The following is a 22,517-nucleotide window of genomic DNA, read 5'->3' on the forward strand; positions in this document are numbered from 1 at the left end:
CATATTGGTGAGGGCAAAAGTTGACCACAAAGACACACGAGTGAATGGTGGAGCTGCAGTTTTCTGGTTAAAAACACAACATTGTTTTCATTTCTCAACTTATTTCAATACTTTTCTATTTAAGTGGCTTACAGAAATGTTTTGACACCACTGAAAGTTGGTTGATGACTTGAAAATGTATTTATTGTCATACGGAACCGTTAAAACTCAGACTTGTCAAGCAATCATTCAGGCTTTATAACTGTGTACACATTGCAAATGTGAAATAATTTAAGGTAGAAAAAATGAAAATTGTTTTTTAAGCTTCTACTGTGCTTTGTATGTTTTTTGATTGATTTTCTGTGTTTCTGTTTCTCACAGAGCGCTCAAGAGGAGGATACGGTGGTCTATTCAGGTGTTGTCACAAAACGTTGATCCGTCTGTTCTGATACGACTCTGTTTGCTCAATATTGTTGTTCAACACAGATTTTCTTTCATTAAGTCATTTTTTTAGAATGTTGTGTCCTTAGATTTGAACTTACAAGCAATAGATTTGATAGGAACGCTGATGTTGTGTTAACTGGGATTCGAACCCATAACACAGTGCTGTACCAAGTGAGCTAAAAGAACATCAGCAGTCAATTATTATCAGTAGAAGTCACATATATCGTTCATTTTAATACTCACAAACTAAAAACATTGAAATAATTTTGTAAATGGTTATTGTTGTTATTCTGTTCTTAAGTTGTGATCTGTTTTGTTTTGAAATAAAAGAGCATCACAAAGGCAGGAATAGTCATGTTTTAATTATTTAAAAATGAAACATTCACTGTAATACAAAGAGGGAAAGTTTGAAATCCACTTCCACATTTCCCATCTCCACTTTCCTGCAAGGTTAAGCTTGTATGCGTATGATGTCAAAGCATCATCTTTATTAAGCTTTAAAATTCTGCAAATTAGATGCGTGGCCACTAGAGTCACAAACCAGGCGCCTCGGCTCTAACCACGTTCCGCCTTTTTGCCCATTCTCCATCATCCAGAAGTGACGCGCTTTGGCGACGAGCACCTACGCCTACTTTAGGCTTCATCTTTACTCTTCACAAACCAACGGTTTGAATACAACCAGTGATGATGGTAGTGACCTCTAGGTATGAAAGGGTCAAAGAGTTCAACTCTCACTTCATCTCCTTTACTGTGATCACTGAAGAATTTACACAACAGTGTGACAGAACTTTTAAAAGACTATAAGTGACTGAACACAAAGAGGTTTTGTTTCTCCAGTGTGTTTAATAGTTTTTAATAACTGGATGTAATGTTGTTGTTGTACAGTAGGTGATGTTGTGAGCAAAACAACAAATAAACATGAAAACAATGTTCATGATAATAAATCTTGTGATTATATCAGAACATATAATTCTCAACAGACATTAAATTCAGACTTGAGTTACTCAATATAAACAAGAACACTGAATCTCCTGTGTCTTGTCTCTGTGCTGTCTCTGATCTCCTTTTTATAATTTCCATAGTCTGAGGTCTTGCTGTGTGTGATGGTGAGATCTCCCGTCGTATCGTTCAGCTTCAGTCTGTCTCTGAATATCTCATCAGCATTTCCAGGTATTGACGTCTCATTTGTTTCTCTGTTGATCTTTGCTAAGATTTTACTTTCACTATTTAACATCCACAGTATCACATGATCTGTCTGTAGTTCATTGAGACCAGTTTGTAAAGTAACAGATCGTCCCTCCTTCACCACCAGAAACTCCTCTGGAACATCAATCTCTGTTGAACGACACAAACACAAAACTATTGTAATGAGATAAAAAACAAAGACTTTTCAAGTCTTTTCCACATAATTACACAAAAAAACATAAACTGTGTTAAAGTTGAGGACACAATAAAAATGTAAATCTTCATACAGAACACAAGATTGTAAAATATGAAAAACAAATGTAACATGATCATCAGATCATCCTGCAGGTCAAGTGCTATATGAAAATAAAACAGTCAGTGAGATTTTTAGATGTTCACTTGAGTGGACTAGTATGTATTGTTTGTTTTGATCTGAAGAGACAGATAATCATAAGTCCCTGTCATGTCTCTCTGGGCTTACAGCTGAACTCACTGAAGCATCTTGTGTGTCTCTATTGTTTCCTTCTAAATGAAATATATCACCCTTGGTGTGAAAACAATCATGGCCGCCATATGGTCGATCCAAACTGAAGTGCTCAAAACTGGTCACTTTAAAGGGCCCTTCAGAATGAAGGATTTAGAAGCGTACAACTGATGAACACTTGGCATCTCATGATTCCTTGCGTGGCGACGGCGCCTCCTTATGGGCACGGGATGATGATGCAGAAGGGCACTTCAAGTTGTTTGGTCCCCTACACCCATACACCCTGCCGGCAATGCGAACCAAGCTCCTACTCCGGTCGTACAGGGACCGGATAGCACTTAGCAAAGGGTCCCGAATCCCATACCCTCAGAGCACCCGCCACAAGATCACGCGAGGGACACAGTCGAATGCCTTCTCCAAATCAACAAAACACATGTGGATTGGTTGGGCAACTTCCATGAACCCCCCAGCACCCTGGAGAGGGTATAGAGCTGGTCCAGTGTTCCACAACCGGGACGAAAACCACACTGTTCCTCCTGAATCCGATGTTCTTGTCATGATTCCATCTCTTCTTGTTAGGTAATTCTTGGTCTTGAGGTGGAATCATACAAGATCCTTTGTTTCTCTAGTCTGCGTCATCGTTCCTACCCTCCTGTTTCCTAGTTTGTGTTAATTAGTTTATCCCTTGCACCTGTTCCCTCTTAATTTGCTCCCCTTTGAAACATCCTCGTGTTTTTTGTCCCTTGATGGTTCATTGTACGTGGTTCGTTGTATGTAGCTCTGCGTATCAAACCTTGCCCTGTGTTTACCTTACGTTGTTCGTGTATCCTGTGGCTACGTGTTGTGTACCTTGTCTCCCAAGTTTCTGTGTCAACGTGTCTCGTAAGTCTAGTGTAGTGTTTGCATAAAGTGTTTTATTTCTTAGTCTAGTCAGTCCATGTTCTTGTCCTTTAGTTTTCCAGTCTTGTTTTCCCCCACGTGGGTTTTGTTTTGCCTTTTTTGTTCCTTTTTGTTATATATAATAAATACATTTGTTTACCCCAACGTTTGTGCCTGCCTGCATTTGGGTTCTCCCGCCTTCTCTTTCGTGCCATTACTGTGGCTCAGTGGTGGAGTCGGGAATTGCCACACCCGAGTTCGATTCCCACTCCAGATTGTACCTGACAGTTCTACCATCTGAGCCTGAGAAGTGTGAACCCGGATAGTTGGAGCACACCCTCCGGTCCCCCTTCTTTAAAAAGAGGGACCACCATCCCCGGTCTGCCAGTCCAAAGGCACTGTCCCTGACCGCCACGCGGTGCTGCAGAGGCGTGTCAGCCAATACAGCCCCACAACATCCAGAGACTTGAGGTACTCAGGACGGATCTCATCCACCTCCGGTGCCCTGCCACCGAGGAGTTTTTTGACTACCTCAGTGACTTCAGCCCGGGTGATGGACGAGTCCGCCTCCGAGCCCTCAGCTTCTGCTTCCTCAATGGAAGACGTGACAACGGGATTGAGGAGATCCTCAAAGTTTTCCTTCCACAGCCCGATGATATCCCCTGTCGAGGTCAACAGCTGCCCCCCTCCACTGTAAACAGCGTAGGTAGGGCACTGCTTGCTCCTCCTGAGGCCCCCTCCTGAGGTGGACGGTTTGGCAGAATCTCTTCGAGGCTGACTGATAGTCCTTCTCCATGGCCTCGCCGAACTCCTCCCAGGCCCGAGTTTTTGCCTCCCCAACCACCCTGAATGCAGTCCGCTTGGCCTTTCGGTACCCGTCAGCTGCCTCGGGAGTCCCACATGCCAGCCAGGCCCGATAGGACTCCTTCTTCAGCTTGACGGCATCCCTTACTTCCGGTGTCCACCACCGGGTACGGGAATTTCCGCCTCGACAGGCACCGGAGACCTTACGGCCACAGCTCAGAGTGGCCGCGTTGACAATGTAGGTGGATAACATGGTCCAAATGGACTTAATATCTCCAGACTCCCTTGGGATCGGGTTGAAGCTCTGCCGGAGGTGGAAGTTGAAGATCTCTCTGACAGGGGACTCGGCCAAACGTTCCCAGCAGACCCTCACAGGATGTTTGGGTCTGCTGAGTCTGTCCAGATTCCTCACCCGCCATCGGATCCAACTCACCACCAGGTGTTGATCAGTTGACAGCTCTGCCCCTCTCTTCACCCGAGTGTCCAAGACATACGGCCGGAGGACAGATGAAACAACCACAAAGTCGATCATGGACCTCCGGCCAAGGGTGTCCTGGTGCCATGTGCACTGATGGACACCCTTATGCTTGAACATGGTGTTTGTTATGGACAAGCTGTAACTAGCACAGAAGTCCAATAACAGAACACCACTCTGGTTCAGATCAGGGGGGCCGTTCTCCCAATCACGCCCCTCCAGGTGTTACTGTCATTGCCCACGTGGGCGCTGAAGTCCACCAGCAGAATGACGGAGTCCCCAGTCGGAACGCTTTCCAGCACCCCTCCCAGAGTCTCCAAGAAGGCCGGGTACTCTACAATGCCGTTTGGCCCATAGGCGCACACGACAGTGAGAGACCTATCCCGACACGAAGGCGCAGGGAAGCGACCCTCCCGTTCACCGGAGTAAACTCCAACACATGGTGGCTGAGCTGGGGGCTATAAGCAAACCCACACCAGCCCGCCGCCTCTCACCATGGGCAACTCCAGAGTGGTGAAGAGTCCATCCTCTCTCTAGAAGTGTGGTTCCAGAGCCCAAGCTGTGCGTAGAGGGGATTCCGACATCCTCTAGTCGGAATCTCTGAACCTCACGCACAATCTCAGGCTCCTTCCCCGCCAGGGAGGTGACGTTCCATGTCACTAGAGCTAGATTCCGCAGGGTTTTTGAACCGCTCTTAGTTTGACCCATCTCCAAGGACCTGTTTCCTTGGGAAACCCAACCAGGGGCATATAGCCCCAGACAACATAGCTCCTAGGGTCTTTCGGGTACTCAAACCCCTCCTCCACGGTAAGCTGGTAGTTCAAGGAGGGAACCCTTTCACCTCTAGGAATGAAATGGTTAAAGAGTTCAACTCTCACTTCATCTTCTTTACTGTGATCACTGAAGAATTTACTCAACAGTGTGACAGAACTTTTAAGAGAACACAAAGAGGTTTCGTTTTTCCATTGTGTTTAATAGTTTTCAATAACTGGATGTAATGTCATTGTTGTACAGTAGGTGATGTTGTGAGCAAAACAACAAATAAACATAAAATAATTGTTAATGAAAATAAATCTTGTTATTATATCAGAACATATAATTCTTAACAGACATTTAATTGTGATTATGATGAAATCAAAAAACTTGAGTTACTCACCATTGACAATAACACTGAATCTCCTGTGTCTGGTCTCTGCGCTGTCTCTGATCTCCATCTTAATATCTCCAGAGTCTGAGGTCTTGCTGTGTGTGATGATGAGATCTCCAGTCTTATCGTTCAGCTTCAGTCTGTCTCTGAATCTCTCATCAGCATTTCCAGGTATTGACGTCTCATTTGTTTCTCTGTTGATCATTGCTAAGATTTCATTATTAAACTTCCACAGTATCTCCTGATCTGTCTGTAGTTCATTGAGACCAGTTTTTAGAGTAACAGATCGTCCCTCCGTCACCACCAGAAACTCCTCTGGAACATTAATCTCTGTTAAACAACACAAACACAAAACTATTGTAATGAGCTAAAAAACAAAGATTTTTCCAGCCTTCTCACATAATTACAAAAAACAAACATAAACTTTTTTAAATTTGAGGACACAATAAAAATGTAAATCTTCATACAAAATACAAGATTGTGAAATATGAAAAACAAATGTAACATGATCATCAAATCATCCTGCAGGTCAAGTGCTATATGAAAATAAAACAGACAGTGAGATTTTTAGATGTTCACTTGAGTTCACTAGTATGTATTGTTTGTTTTGATCTGAAGAGACAGATAATCATAAGTCCCTGTCATGTCTCTCTGGGCTTACAGCTGAACTCACTGAAGCGTCATGTGTGTCTCTATTGTTTCCTTCTAAATGAAATATATCACACTCGGTGTGAAAACAATCATGGTCGCCATATGGTCGATGCAAACTGAAGTGCTTAAAACTGGTCACTTTAAAGGGCCCTTCAGAATGAAGGATTTGGAAGCGTACAACTGATGAACACTTGGCACCTCATGATTCCTTGCGTGGCGACGGCGCCTCCTTATGGGCACGGGATGATGACGCAGAAGGGCACTTCAAGTTGTTTGGTCCCCTACACCCTTTAACCTTAGGGCTTAGGGTTTAGGGATGAGCCCATCAGAATGGAACGAAGGGTATAGTTCCCGTATGAGAAAGGTGTACAGTCCCAGTCACTGGGTTTGGGTTCGTATACCCTGAGGGTTCTTGAGCTCAGCCCTTACACAAAAGCCAGATGAACATCACATGTGCATAAAAACATGTGAGCGCAGCTGATCAAAATGAAATTCATGTGTTTTATTCAGTAAGGCTGTAGACTTAAATACAACCAGTGATGATGGTAGTGACCTCTAGGCATGAAAGGGTTAAAGAGTTCAACTCTCACTTCATCTCCTTTACTGTGATCACTGAAGAATTTACACAACAGTGTGAAAGAACTTTTAAAAGACTATAAGTGACTGAACACAAAGAGGTTTTGTTTCTCCAGTGTGTTTAATAGTTTTTAATAATTAGATGTAATGTCATTGTTGTACAGCAGGTGATGTTGTGAAGAAAACAAAAAATAATCACAAAAGAATTGTTCATGACAATGAATCTTGTGATTATATCAGAACACATAATTGTTTACAGACATTAAATTCAGATAATAATAACATTAAAAGACTTGAGTTACTCACCACTGACAATAACTCTGAATCTCTTGTGTCTTGTCTCTGTGCTGTCTCTGATCTTCATCCTATAATTTCCAGAGTCTGGGATCTTGCTGTGTGTGATGATGAGATCTCCCGTCGTATCGTTCAGCTTCAGTCTGTCTCTGAATCTCTCATCAGCATTTCCAGGTATTGACGTCTCATTTGTTTCTCTGTTGATCTTTGCTAAGATTGTACTTTCATTATTAAACTTCCACAGTATCTCCTGATCTGTCTGTAGTTCATTGAGACCAGTTTTTAGAGTAACAGATCGTCCCTCTAACTGATTTAGATTCTCTACATCTTCTACCAAACACACAAGAACACAAACAGTGTTTTAAGAACAGATAAACTTATATAACACAGTATTGTTAAATGTGTGCTGTCTATGAATGACTGTAGTTTCTTCAGTATAGACACATTTGTTATTCATCATTATGTTGATAAATGAGTGTTTGATAGTAAATATATTCAGTTAGTCACTCTGTATTTATGATTGACAGTTAATGGCCACAATGTTGTCGGCAACTGTGACAACTTCCGGTTCGAGTTAGTGTGTCCCAGTACATGCATTTGATAAACACTAAAATGTAAATGCATGTCTATAAAAAAATCACTACATACTTTAAGTGTGTAGTAAACAGTAAGTAATAAAATTGGGACGCAGCAACTGTATAAACCTGGAGGCAGGTGTGTTGAGACAAGATGGGACTAATCTCTGCAGGACAGTGGCCCTCCAGGACCAAGTCTGGGTAACCCTGGTTTAAAGTTTCAAACTACACTGAAGATGACGTCACACACAGAAATATCAATTGAAATAAAGTCAGATGTCTATAAACTTATAACTCATGATGTAAACATGATCAGATATGAAACAGTAATACATTTACATTTAGTCATTTAGCAGACGCTTTTATCCAAAGCGACTTACAAGTGGGGTAGGTAATGGAAGCAATTGGGACGGCACAAGTACAACAAAAGCATAAGTGCAATCAAAAAGAAGACTGGTCTCATATAGCCTAACACAGTATACAGAACCATTCATTCATACTTTTTTTTGGAAGAGAAGAAAATAATAATACTTTGATTTCATAATCAGGCAGTTAAACAGAGTTAAACAAGTTATGACAGAACTTTTAAAAGACTATAAGTGACTGAACACAAAGAGGTTTTGTTTCTCCAGTGTGTTTAATAGTTTTTAATAACTGGATCTAATGTCATTGTTGTGCAGCAGGTGATGTTGTGAGCAAAACAACAAATATACGTTGAAAACAATTGTTCCTGACAAGACATCTTTTGATTATATCAGAACATATAATTGTTAACAGACATTAAATTCAGATAATGATGACATTAAAAGACTTGAGTTACTCACCACTGACTAAAAAACACGCTCTCCCACCTTAAGAACACAAACAGTGTTTTAAGAACAGATAAACTTATATAACACAGTATTGTTAAATGTGTGCTGTCTATGAATGACTGCAGTTTCTTCAGTATAGAGACATTTGTTATTCATCATTATGTTGATAAATGAGTGTTTGATAGTAAATATATTCAGTTAGTCACTCTGTATTTATGAAACATGGATGAGTGCTGGTGAGTCAAGATCCGAGATCAACTGGGTTATTAGGAGGAGATGCAACTTAAAAAAAAAAAAATTAACTGCTCGCTTTTGCCATCTTATAGTTGTCCAGCTTCGAGCTTAATGTTTTTGAGCTGGACCGGTTGCATCCCGTACTGTGTGCTGTGATTTATCGTCCACCCAAATACAGTAAGGACTTTATTAATGAGTTTTCAGATTTTTTGGCTGGGGTTATGCCAAAGGGTTTTAACAGTTCGAGATTTTAATATCCACATTTGTTGTCCCTCAAAGCCATAAGATTTCTTTGGCCTTATTGACTGGATAGAGTTTGTGAATAGCCCTACACATGAGCATGGGCTTACATTAGATCTGATCTTGGTCTGTCTCTGTAAAATAATATTCAAAAGACAGATAACCTACGTACACCAGTAAATAGCCTAATCTTGGATTGTACTGTGTTCACAAAATGTATTGTATGTATTTTTTAAATGATTACTTAACAATATTTACAATTGTAAAGAAAAATATGTTCAACATTTTTTGTACAATTTACAAAAGCCATTCACAATATAATAAAAGTTTCGTCATGAATTAAACGTAACAAATGTTAAAATAGCAAATAACGGCACACTTACCAACCAGAAGACACATCAGAATGAACATGCAAACCATTTTCAGTTAGACTACAAATCAATCCAGTGCGAATAAAGAGTGCAGTCCGAGGAAAAGTGCTTTTAAACACTATATGTAGACGACCAATCAAAAGCGCCAATAGTGAGCACGATCGCGTGGGAGCGCGTATCTAAAACAAATTTGCGTTGTTTGCGGAGAATTTCTCATGACTGTGTGAGCTCGACAACCCACACGAAGGTCGATGACTTCGGGTCAGTCGCGTGTTTAAACAAGCCTGTGTATTTATTTATTTTTTGCTGTGACTGACAAAAGAAAAATGTTCAGAAATGAAATGAGCCAATGAGATGTGAGCAGGAATAGACTCCCTTCGCACACACTACACACAGACAGCCACAAACATTGATGACCTTGACTAAAGTTCACACATTGTCAGTAGCAAATTTTACGAAAATAGCAAAACGATATGAAAGAAACATGAAAAGAAGAAGATTGCACCTTTTACTTTCTTATTCTGTAGCTACAAGACACCATTTCATCCCAAAACAAAGAAGGTTTATTCTTAAAACAAACTGTAGAGAATATTGTGCTGTTATGCGGTTCACCGTAACATAAATCCAGTTTATATTTGTATACGTCATATTAATTCCACGTTCTCAATACTGTGCAATTCAAACAAAAATGTTAGGCAATGTGTGGTGGACTCATGTCTCGACTTTGCTTAGGGCCCCCAGAGTGGTAAACACGCCCCTGCACATTGTGTGTGTTTTTCATATGTTAAACTTTTCCAAAATCTGTTTGTGTGTGTTTACAAAAGATGAGATTCATTCGGCGATGAACAGATGAGAATAACAGCAGCAAATTGTGATTTGAACATAACACAACGCAAGAACAGTGTTGTGGTGGATTTCAGATGTTAAATCTTGTCTTCATTTAGATCAGTTGCATTCGTGAATCTCTTTGTGGTTTTTCTGTGTGTTAGATGTGATGAGAGGTCAGTGACTCACTCTTGTTCTGTATATATGACGATATATTGATGTTCAGCTGCTGTATGATAATAAAGATTTAACTGTTGAACAGAAACTTCACAGCTCTCTTGGGGACAAACACTGACATGAAAGACATGAACTTAACAATTTAATTTAAATAATTTAAATCAATATTTAAATGCATTTGATGGAAGGTGCAGAACTATAAAAAGTTTGTCCAGTCATTGGATCGGTCAATAGGACGTCCTGCTTGCCAGTCAAACTACTGCATGTGTGTCCTGATTCGTGTCCTTTATTTACTGTAGGCCAAAGTGTTTCTAATGAAACAGAATATGCTGATATGTATCGTTTCCACAACAAAAACAGATTCAAATTCATTCAAATTACAACAAATTCAATTATTCAGTGATGCATCAATTATTTCATATTATTAATGCAGTGCATCATTACTAAACTCCGCCCTCTCGCGGTGAGTTGGGGTAACATTACAAATTTGATTGTTCGTGATCTCAAACCGAGTAGTTTAGGTGAATATACGCATTTCAATATATTATTGTTTGGGACATAATCACTCTAATGTCGAACACTATAAGGGCAGATAGTTTGCGAAGTGGTTTGCAGGGTAAGTTATGTATCTGAATTGATCCTCTCAACGTGCTCGCGCAGAAGATCTTCCTGTGAGGAGGAGAAGGAGGCGTGGCTTTGAGGAGCCGCGCCCCCTTTGGGAGGATGGGCCTATTTTTCTTCTATTGGTACCTTGACTGTAAAAGTACTAAAACAATATCCAATAAGACAAATTAAAAAAATATATATAATAAAAGTATCTTTATATAACATTTAAAATGATAAGAAACGTGTATGTAGATTATTTGTTCATATATATATATATAAAGCCACAAACAGAACACAAAGAACCATTCTTAATTCATTAATAATGACATACATTGTGTATTTAGTATAACATGTTGAGCAGCTCGAACACAACACTAGCATGTGTTTACTGTTAAAACAGCCATTACTAAATAATCAGTTTATCCATTAAAGCACATAAATGATCAGAAACAAACACTTTTTTAATACTGTTTATATTTAGCTGATAGTTGTTTAAGTAATTATTAAATCATCTTCATCTTCTGCTTTATTCACTAAAGGCTTCAAAACTGTTGTTGATTCATTTTCTTTAGTTTTCACTGAATCTGTCAGAAAAGAGAAATGTCAATAATTTGCCACTGAAATAACATTTAGAAATGACATTTACAATATTATTTAAAGGAAGTATCATCAATAGAGTTTTACTTCATTCTTACAAGAATTGTTCTTTCACTCCACTGAAGTACACAAATGAACATTCATTCATTCATTCATTCATTTATTTTGTGAAAGATGTGTCCAGATTAAACAGATTCTTACTGCTAAATATAAATGTTTAAAAGTATACTAAAATAAATATAACATATATTACAAATGAAATGACACATTAACTTTTACGTCACAAAACTATCACTTTAAATAACTAAATGATAAAAAAACTCAGGACAGTGTTTGAACACAAAGTGTAATTAATAATGGTTTAATAATAACAGTTTTACACAAACTTCAGGACTGAAATCTCACTGTAAATGTTTCAACACTGTGTACTTTTGTCTTATTGTCTTTAACACTATTATTTATTATTCTCAGGTTAGGTGAAGTAAGTTAAGTCCGGCCTAAATTATAAGGATTTCAAATCCTCACCATTTGGTCTTAAGACTCTTATGTGTTATATGTTCGTACTCAAAGTCTAAAAACACTAAATTTAAACCTAGGTAGGCAGTTTTTGAAATCAATTATCACATTTACATTTAGCATACGCTTTTATCCAAAGCGACTTACAGTGCACTTATTACAGGGACAATCCCCCTGGAGCAACATGCAGTAAAGTGTCTTGCTCAAGGACACACTGGTGGTGGATGCTGGGATAGAACCAGCAACCTTTGATTTACCAGTTCAGTGGTTTAACCCACTAGACCACCATCTCCTTATTATATTTTTGTTTAAATAATTATATTTTTGTTCATTGGTTACTTTTATTTTAATGACAAAAATTTAAAGGCAAGTAATGTGAGTTGACACTAGTTTCTCTAGTATTTGACAAAGGTCAGGGAGATTTAAGAAACGGTCTATAGTTTAGTTCATTGTGGTCTAAGTTTGGTTTCTTGATAAGAGGCTTAATAATTTTCCAGTCTTTTCCACATAATTACGCAAAATAAACCGAAACTGTGTTAGAGTTGATGCCACAATAAAAATCTAAATCATCATACAAAAAAAGTTTTAAAATATGTAAAACAAATGTAACATGATCATCAGATCATCCTGTAGGTCAAGTGCTATATGAAAATAAAACAGTCAGTGAGATTTTTAGATGTTCACTTTAGTGAAAAACAAATTCAACATGATCATGTTCAGAGGTTTAATTTCTCTTTTGTAAATTTGTAAATCAGACTGTTTGAGTTTAATCGTTTTTATTAATTAGATGTAATGTCATTGTTGTACAGCAGGTGATGTTGTGAGCAAAACAACGAATAAACATTAAAAATAATTGTTCATGACAATAAATCTTGTGATTAAATCAGAACATATAATTGTTTACAGACATTAAATTCAGATAATAATGACATTAAAAGACTTGAGTTACTTACCACTGACAATAACACTGAATCTCCTGTGTCTTGTCTCTGTCTTGTCTCTGATCTCCATCCTATATTCTCCATCGTCTGAGGTCTTGCTGTGTGTGATGATGAGATCTCCTGTCGTATCGTTCAGCTTCAGTCTGTCTCTGAATCTCTCATCAGCATTTCCAGGTATTGACGTCTCATTTGTTTCTCTGTTGATCTTTGCTAAGATTTTATTTTCATCATTTAACATCCACAGTATCTCCTGATCTGTCTGTAGTTCATTGAGACCAGTTTTTAGAGTAACAGAACGTCCATACATCACCAGCACAAACCCCTTTGGAACACCAAAGTCTGTTGAGCAACACAAACACAAAACTATTGTAAACAGCTAAAAAACAAAGACTTTTCCACACAATTACACAAAATAAACATAAACTGTGTTAAAGTTGAGGCCACAATAAAAATGTAAATCTTAATACAAAACACAAAGTTGTAAAATATAAAAAACAAATTGAACATAATCCTCAGATCATCCTGCAGGTCAAGTGCTATATGAAAATAAAACAGTCAGTGAGATTTTTAGATGTTCACTTGAGTGGACTAGTGTGTATTGTTTGTTTTGATCTGAAGAGACAGATAATCATAAGTCCCTGTCATGTCTCTCTGGGCTTACAGCTGTATATCACCCTCGGTGTGATTACAGCAATATATCACCCTCGGTGTGAAAACAATCATGGTCACCATATGGTCGATCCAACCTGAAGTGCTCAAAACTGGTCACTTTAAAGGGCCCTTCAGAATGAAGGATTTGGAAGCGTACAACTGATGAACACTTGGCACCTCATGATTCCTTGCGTGGCGACGGCGACTCCTTATGGGCACGGGATGATGACGCAGAAGGGCACTTCAAGTTGTTTGGTCCCCTACACCCTTTAACCTTAGGGCTTAGGGTTTAGGGATAAGCCCTTCAGAATGGAACGAAGGGTATATGTCCCGTATGAGAAAGGTGTACGGTTCCAGTCACTGGGTTTGGGTTCATATACCCTGAGGGTTCTTGAGCTCAGCCCTTACACAAAAACCAGATGAACATCACAGGTGCATAAAAACATGTGATCACAGGTGATAAAGATGAAATTCATGTGTTTTATTCAGTAAGGCTGTAGACTTAAATACAGCCAGTGATGATGGTAGTGACCTCTAGGCATGAAAGGGTCAAAGACTTCAACTGTCACTTCATCTCCTTTACTGTGATCACTGAAGAATTTACACAACAGTGTGACAGAAATATTAAAAGACTATAAGTGACTGAACACAAAGAGGTTTTGTTTCTCCAGTGTGTTCAATAATTTTTATTAATTAGATGTAATGTCATTGCTGTACAGCAGGTGATGTTGTGAGCAAAAGAAACAAATAAACACAAAAGAATTGTTCATGACAATAAATCTTGTGATTATGTCAGAACATATAATTCTTAACAGACATTCAATTGTGATAATGATGACATTAAAAGACTTGAGTTACTCACCACTGACAGTAACACTGAATCTCATGTGTCTTGTATCTGTGCTGTCTTTGATCTCCATCCTATAATCTCCAGAGTCTGAGGTCTTGCTGTGTGTGATGATGAGATCTCCAGTCGTATCGTTCAGCTTCAGTCTGTCTCTGAATCTCTCATCAGCATTTCCAGGTATTGGCGTCTCATTTGTTTCTCTGTTGATCTTTGCTAAGATTGTAGTTTCATTATTAAACCTCCACAGTATCTCCTGATCTGTCTGTAGTTCAGTAAAATCCGTCTTTAGAGTAACAGCACGTCCCTCTGTCCATAAATGTTGTTCTACACCTATAAATTCAACTTAACACACGAGAACACAAACAGTGTTTAACACTGCATTAATAAATTACATAACTGATAAGTGATATGTCAATAAATGAATAAATATGACTGGATGTGCAGCAGTGATTCATGCATTCTGACTTCTTTACAATGTTAAACGTTCTGGCTTCTCGTGCTTAACACGGTCAACTTGTCAAAAAACGAGTCCCAGCGCTAAAAGGTGCCGGACATGAACCGCATGCCGAACTGAGTCATACTGTAGGTTTGTGTTTTGTTGACAATGGATGAGCACGTGCTTTAGTTCCAACACCATCCACTCCCACCCCCCGCACGCATCGTGTGTTTATAGGGAATAATTGTAAAGATGTATCTGTCTTTTATGAATGTGATCAAACTAAATACTCTACAGATATTTGAAGGGCGTGATACTATTCAAGATGAACATGAGATATGCAGAAACTGTCTGAGATATGATCGGTCTAACATTACATATGAAATATTGAGAGAATAAATAAATGGAAAGAAGAGCTGTATTTTGTCATGTGTGACAGTTAATGGCCACAATGTTGTCGGCAACAATGACAACTTCCGATTTGAGTTAGTGTGTCCCAGCACATTTATTTTATTTTGCTAAACACTAAAATGTAAATGCATGTCTATAACAAAATCACTACATACTTTAAGTGCGTAGTAAACAGTAAGAAATCAAATTGGGACGCAGCAACCGTATAAACCTGGAGGCAGGTGTGTTGAGACAAGATGGGACTAATCTCTGCAGGACAGTGGCCCTCCAGGACCAAGTCTGGGTAACCCTGGTTTAAAGTTTCAAACTACACTGAAGATGACGTCACACACAGAAATATCATTTGAAATAAAGTCAGATTTCTATAAACTTATAATTCATGATGTAAACATGATCAGATATCAAACAGTAATAATACTTTGATTTCATAATCAGGCAGTTAAACAGAGTTAAACAAGTTATGACAGAACTTTTAAAAGACTATAAGTGTCATGGTTCCACTTTCATGTCATGTTTTATTCTTGTCTCAAGTGGAGCCATGGCATTGCCTGATGGTTTCATGTGGGGAGAGACGTTTTTGACCCTTGCGGTCTTCCATACTCTCCTCGAGTCGCGTCATTGTTCCCTACCCTCCTGTTTCCTAGTTTGTGTTAATTACCTTCCCCATAAAGAGTCCTCTTGTTTCTTTGTCTTGTTGCTCGTGCATTGTTTGATGTTTGCTATATGCTGTATGTGATACCTAGTCGTTGTTTGCTGTTGAAAGTTTCTCGTTCCCCTAGTTCCTGTACCTTCGTGTCTACGTAAGTGTTAGTTTAGTGTTTGTATCAAGTGTTTGTTTTATAGTTTAGTAAGTCAGTGTTTGTTGTTAAAGTTATATATATCCCTGTCTTGTTTTCCCCCTCGTGGGTTTTGTTTTGCCTGTTTTTTTAGTCTTGTTATTTGTTTAATAAATATTCATTGTTACAATCTATACCGTCTGTGTCTGCCTGCAATTGGGTTCTCACGCCATGTCTCAATTTGAGTTTCATGACAGAATGCACGAGCCTAAATCGAACCCAGTAGGCAGCATGGACGGTACGACGTTGTCCTTGCGGTCTCGCCAGGCCCACTTGCTGCTTGGATTCCGCCAGGGGTCTTACGGTGACCAGGAGTTTGCCAGGGCATTCTCGGCGGTGGAGGAGGTGACCGAGTTTGGTGAGGTGGAGTTGAAGACGATCTTCAACTGCTGCCTCACCCGGCGCCTCACACCGTCGGAGAAGAGGCTGCTGTCTCCCTTGGGGTTTGCGGACATGGTCAGGTACGTGACCAACCGGAGCGATCCCGGGGGTGAGGTTCCACATGGGACTTTCGCCCCACGGTCGAGCGCTACGGAGGGTCTCGTCCTGGCTGCCGTTGCCCTGGGGGATTCAGTACCCTCTGGCTCGAGCTCCATGGCCGCCGGTTCTTCTGGTGGAGTCCGAGATAAGTGGGTGGCTAGAGACTCGAGGACGACGTCGCGGGAGACCTCCTTCCCGATACTCCCTCGGTCCCCCACTGGCCCGGCTAAGTCAGCCGTGGGCCAGACCGACTTGAGAGGGAGAAAAAGGCCACGTGGAGGACGTCCCAGGCCGAAGTTGGTGTCCTGCAGCCCAGTGCAGCAACCGGCAACAGTTCCGGGGTTCCCGAGTCCGGGTTCCCGAGTCCTGTGGTCCCGAGTCCTGTGGTCCCGAGTCCTGTGGTCCCGAGTCCTGTGGTCCCGAGTCCTGTGGTCCCGAGTCCTGTGGTCCCGAGTCCTGTGGTCCCGAGTCCGGTGGTGTCAAACCCCAAATATTTTTTGGGGGGGCGCTGTGGGGAGGTGACGGTCCGAGCGTCCAGCCCGGCCGCAGATTCTCTCCAGAAACCGGCACCCAGGCTGGTCCAGCAGCCGCCAGAGAGCGCTGCCCAGCCGCCACCACAGAACGCTGCCCAGCCGCCATCAGACAACGCTGCCCAGCCGCCGTCTAAGAGCGCTGCCCAGCCGTCGTCTAAGGGCGCTGCCCAGCCGCCGTCTAAGGGCGCTGCCCAGCCGCCGTCTAAGAGTGCTGCCCAGCCGCCGTCTAAGAGCGCTGCCCAGCCGCCGTCAAGCCCGGCTGCCCAGCCGCCGTCAAGCCCGGCTGCCCAGCCGCCGTCAAGCCCGGCTGCCCAGCCGCCGTCAAGCCCGGCTGCCCAGCCGCCGTCAAGCCCGGCTGCCCAGCCGCCGTCAAGCCCGGCTGCCCAGCCGCCGTCAAGCCCGGCTGCCCAGCCGCCGTCAAGTCCGGCTGCCCAGCCGCCGTCCAACCCTGTCCAGCCGGTCTTCCGACCGGCACCAAGCCCTGTCCAGCCGACGATCCAGTCGGTCTTCAAGCCCTGGTCCAGCCCGGCATTCCAGCCGAGGACTAGCCCAGCAGTCCTGCAGGGGACTAGGACAGTTCCCCCCAGGACTACCCCTGTCAAGCCTCCTGGGGCTCCGGGCCATGGCGCGTCCCCAAGGGCTGGAACTTCCCCACCCAGCCCTACCCCTTCTGGACTTCCCACGTTTTCTTGTCTGCCCCCACCCCCCCTCCCTTGTTTGTTATTTTTGTTGTCTCACCCCAACCCATTTGTGATTATGTCTTGTATGGCCCTAGTCATGTTTACCTTGTCTGTCTGGTTTTTGTCTGTTTCCCAGTCGGTCTTGTCTTGTTAGTTACCCCTTGATGAACACCTGGAGGTGTTCATTAAAGGGGGGCTTATGTCATGGTTCCACTATCATGTCATGTTTTATTCTTGTCTCAAGTGGAGCCATGGCATTGCCTGATGGTTTCATGTGGGGAGAGACGTTTTTGACCCTTGCGGTCTTCCATACTCTCCTCGAGTCGCGTCATTGTTCCCTCCTGTTTCCTAGTTTGTGTTAATTACCTTCCCCATAAAGAGTCCTCTTGTTTCTTTGTCTTGTTGCTCGTGCATTGTTTGATGTTTGCTATATGCTGTATGTGATACCTAGTCGTTGTTTGCTGTTGAAAGTTTCTCGTTCCTCTAGTTCCTGTACCTTCGTGTCCAAGTAAGTGTTAGTTTAGTGTTTGTATCAAGTGTTTGTTTTATAGTTTAGTAAGTCAGTGTTTGTTGTTAAGTTATATATATCCCTGTCTTGTTGTCCCCCTCGTGGGTTTTGTTTTGCCTGTTTTTTTAGTCTTGTTATTTGTTTAATAAATATTCATTGTTACAATGTATACTGTCTGTGTCTGCCTGCAATTGGGTTCTCACGCCATGTCTCAATTTGAGTTTCATTACAGAATGCACGAGCCTAAATCGAACCCAGTAGGCAGCATGGACGGTACGACGTTGTCCTTGCGGTCTCGCCAGGCCCACTTGCTGCTTGGATTCCGCCAGGGGTCTTACGGTGACCAGGAGTTCGCCAGGGCATTCTCGGAGGTTTTGTTTCTCGAGTGTTTGATAGTTTTTAATAACTGGATGTTATGTCGTTGGTGTACAGCAGGTGATGTTGTGAGCAAAACAACGAATAAACACAAAAGAATTGTTCATAACAATAAATCTTGTGATTATATCAGAACATATAATTCTTAACAGACAATAAATTCAGATAATGATGACATTAAAAGACTTGAGTTACTCACTTTCAACATGAACTCCGAATATCCTGTGTCTTGTCCCTGTGTTGTCTCTGATCTCCATCTTGTATAATCCAGAGTCTGAGGTCTTGCTGTGTGTGATGATGAGATCTCCAGTCTTATCGTTCAGCTTCAGTCTGTCTCTGAATCTCTCATCAGCATTTCCAGGTATTGACGTCTCATTTGTTTCTCTGTCGATCTTTGCTAAGATTGTACTTCCACCATAAAACTTCCATAGTATCACATGATCTCTCTGTAGTTCAGTAAGATCAGTCTTTAGAGTAACAGCACGTCCCTCTGTCCATACATGTTGTTCTACACCTATAAATTCAATTTAACACACAAGAACACAAACAGTGTTTTAATAACAGATAAACTTATATAACACAGTATTGTTAAATGTGTGCCGTCTATGAATGACTGCAGTTTCTTCAGTATAGAGACATTTGTTCTTCATCATTATGTTGATAAATGAGTGTTTGATAGTAAATATATTCAGTAAGTCACTCTGTATTTATGACTGTAGTTCAGTGTTTCAGTGTCTTATTGTCATTTCACAGCAGAGACTGGATTACAGTCTGCGTCTAGTTTAAACTCAGTCCTGGAGAGCCGGTGTCCTCCTGAGTTTAGTTCCAACCCGTATCAAACACACTTGAAACACTTAATCAAGATCTTACTAGAAATTTGCGGCGTCCCAATCCGCATTCTGTCCGTCCTTTATAGTTTTCGAGAGTAGAAGTAGTATGTACCAAATCATAGTATGTTGAAGAGAGTATTCCAAAGATTCCCAGATGATCTAATGTTCAGCTAGAAATTCAAAGTGCAGAATGATGCTCACACTTACGGCTGATATTACCCACAAGTCACGGCGAGTAGGCGGAGTTTAGTGACGCTGCACTGCATTAATTAATTACATAACTGATAAGTGATATGTCAATAAATGAATAAATATGACTGGATGTGCAGCAGTGTTTCATGCATTCTGACTTCTTTACAATGTTAAACGTTCTGGCTTCTCGTGCTTAACGCGGTCAACTTGTCAAAAAACGAGTCCCAGCGCTAAAAGGTGCCGGACATGAACCGCACGCAGAACTGAGTCATACTGTAGGTTTGTGTTTTGTTGACAATGGATGAGCACTTGCTTTAGTTCCAACACCATCCACTCCCACCCCCCGCACGCATCGTGTGTTTATAGGGAATAATTGTAAAGATGTATCTGACTTTTATAAATGTGATCAAACTAAATACTACAGATATTTGAAGAGCGTGATACTATTCAAGATGAACATGAGATATGCAGAAACTGTCTGAGATATGATCGGTCTAACATTACATATGAAATATTGAGAGAATAAATAAATGGAAAGAAGAGCTGTATTTTGTCATGTGTGACAGTTAATGGCCACAATGTTGTCGGCAACAAAACTTCCGAGTCAGTGTGTCCCAGCACATGCATATTGTTTTGCTAAACACTAACATGTAAATGCATGTCTATAACAAAAACACTACATACTTTAAGTGTGTAGTATACAGTAAGTAATAGAATTGGGACGCAGCAACTGTATAAACCTGGAGGCAGGTGTGTTGAGACAAGATAGGACTAATCTCTGCAGGACAGTGGCCCTCCAGGACCAAGTCTGGGTAACCCTGGTTTATAGTTTCAAACTACACTGAAGATGACGTCACACACAGAAATATCATTTGAAATAAAGTCAGATGTCTATAAACATATAACTCATGATGTAAACATGATCAGATATCAAACAGTAATAATACTTTGATTTCATAATCAGGCAGTTAAACAGAGTTAAACAAGTTATGACAGAACTTTTAAAAGACTATTAGTGACTGAACACAAAGAGGTTTTGTTTCTCCAGTGTGTTTAATAGTTTTTAATAATTAGATGTATTGTCATTGTTGTACAGCAGGTGATGTTGTGAGCAAAACAACAAATAAACATTGAAAACAATTGTTCATAACAATAAATCTTGTGATTATATCAGAACACATAATTGTTTACAGACATTAAATTCAGATAATGATGACATTAAAAGACTTGGGTTACTTACTCTCGGAAATTAAACACGCTCTCCCACCTGAAGAACACAAACAGTGTTTTAAGAACAGATAAACTTATATAACACAGTATTGTAAAATGTATGCCGTCCATATCAGTATAGAGACATTTTTGTAGACATTTAATGTTTTTGAGCTGGATCGGTTGCATCCCGTGCTGTCTGCTGTGATTTAACGTCCAGCCAAATACAGTAAGGACTTTATTAATGAGTTTTCAGATTTTTTGGCTGGGGTAATGCCAAAGGGTTTTAATAGTTGGAGATTTTTATATCAACATTTGTTGTCCCTCATAGCCATTGGTTAAAGATTTATTTGGCCTTATTGACTCGGTAGAGTTTGTGATAGCCCTACACATGAGCATGGGCTTACATTAGATCTGATTTTGGTCTGTTTCTGTAAAATAATAATCAAGAGACAGATAACCTACATACACCAGTAAATAGCCTACTCTTAGATTGTATTGTGTTCAAAAAATGTATTGTATGTATTTTTTTAAATGATTACTAAACAATATTAACAATTGTAAAGAAAAATATGTTCAACATTTTTTGTACAATTTACAAAAGCGATTCACAATATAATAAAAGTTTCGTTATGAATTAAACGTAACAAATGTTAAAATAGCATTTACACAACGGCACACTTACCAACCAGAAGACACATCAGAATGAACGTGCGAACCATTTTCAGTTAGACTACAAATAAATCCAGTGCGAATAAAGAGTGCAGTCTGAGGAAAAGCGCTTTTAAACACTATATGTAGACGACCAATCAAACGCGCCAATAGTGAGCACGAGCGCGTGGGAGCGCGTATCTAAAACAAATTTGCGTTGTTTGCGGAGAATTTCTCATGACTGTGTGAGCTCGACAACCCACACGAAGGTCGATGACTTCGGGTCAGTCGCGTGTTTAAACAAGCCTGTGTATTTATTTATTTTTTGCTGTGACTGACAAAAGAAAAATGTTCAGAAATGAATTGAGCCAATGAGATGTGAGCAGGAAAAGACTCCCTTCGCACACACTACACACAGACAGCCACAAACATTGATGTCCTTGACTAAAGTTCACACATTGTCAGTAGCGCTTTTAACCACCACCACGCAAACCACGCAAATGTGTAGGGCCCCGCAAGCCTGGGGCCCCCCTAGTGGCTACAATCGGTCAAATCATTCTGAGAAACTCAGATACACACAATGAAGCGCGCGTAACGAAGCGGTGCTCAAAATCGAAAGAGAGAAAAAGAAAATAAATCTAATACAAATTTTACGAAAATAGCAAAACAACATTAAAGAAACATGAAAAGAAGAAGATTGCACCTTTTACTTTCTTATTCTGTAGCTACAAGACACCATTTCATCCCAAAACAAAGAAGGTTTATTGTTATAACAAACTGTAGAGAATATTGTGCTGTTATGCGGTTCACCGTAACATAAATCCAGTTTATATTTGTATACATCATATTAATCCATGTTCTCAATACTGTGCAATTCAAACAAAAATGTTAGGCAATGTGTGGTGGACTCATGTCTCGACTTTGCTTAGGGCCCCCAGAGTGGTAAACACGCCCCTGCACATTGTGTGTGTTTTTCATATGTTAAACTTTTCCTAAATCTGTTTGTGTGTGTTTACAAAAGATGAGATTCATTCGGCGATGAACAGATGAGAATAACAGCAGCAAA

General features: G+C 40.6%; 2 protein-coding genes across 4 annotated transcripts; both read right to left on the minus strand.

Annotated features, from left to right (window-relative positions):
• Nucleotides 1-1,246: 1,246 nt before the first annotated feature.
• LOC130429798 (uncharacterized) lies at nucleotides 1,247-9,391 on the minus strand. Of its 3 annotated transcripts, none has more exons than XM_056758589.1 (5): nucleotides 9,163-9,391; nucleotides 8,318-8,344; nucleotides 6,931-7,245; nucleotides 5,407-5,727; nucleotides 1,247-1,758 (listed from the first exon to the last, which is right to left on the minus strand). In XM_056758589.1, exons 1-5 carry the CDS (start codon nucleotides 9,197-9,199, stop codon nucleotides 1,424-1,426), a joined length of 1,035 nt encoding a protein of 344 aa, XP_056614567.1. In that variant the 5' UTR covers nucleotides 9,200-9,391; the 3' UTR covers nucleotides 1,247-1,423. The 3 variants fall into 3 exon arrangements, with proteins under 3 accessions (XP_056614567.1, XP_056614566.1, XP_056614568.1); XM_056758588.1 differs by having other exon boundaries at nucleotides 6,931-7,248; nucleotides 9,163-9,389; XM_056758590.1 differs by lacking the exon at nucleotides 8,318-8,344 and having other exon boundaries at nucleotides 6,931-7,248; nucleotides 9,163-9,390.
• A 1,565-nt stretch (nucleotides 9,392-10,956) lies between these two features.
• Nucleotides 10,957-21,801, minus strand: LOC130429797 (uncharacterized). Its single transcript, XM_056758587.1, has 6 exons — nucleotides 21,486-21,801; nucleotides 20,832-20,858; nucleotides 18,769-19,083; nucleotides 14,326-14,652; nucleotides 12,825-13,151; nucleotides 10,957-11,342 (listed from the first exon to the last, which is right to left on the minus strand). The coding sequence occupies exons 1-6, from the start codon at nucleotides 21,520-21,522 to the stop codon at nucleotides 11,251-11,253; spliced, it is 1,125 nt and encodes a 374-aa protein (XP_056614565.1). The 5' UTR covers nucleotides 21,523-21,801; the 3' UTR covers nucleotides 10,957-11,250.
• Nucleotides 21,802-22,517: the final 716 nt, after the last annotated feature.

This window comes from Triplophysa dalaica, chromosome 10 (genome assembly GCF_015846415.1).
Source record: "Triplophysa dalaica isolate WHDGS20190420 chromosome 10, ASM1584641v1, whole genome shotgun sequence".
NCBI classification, from domain to species: Eukaryota; Metazoa; Chordata; class Actinopteri; order Cypriniformes; family Nemacheilidae; genus Triplophysa; species Triplophysa dalaica.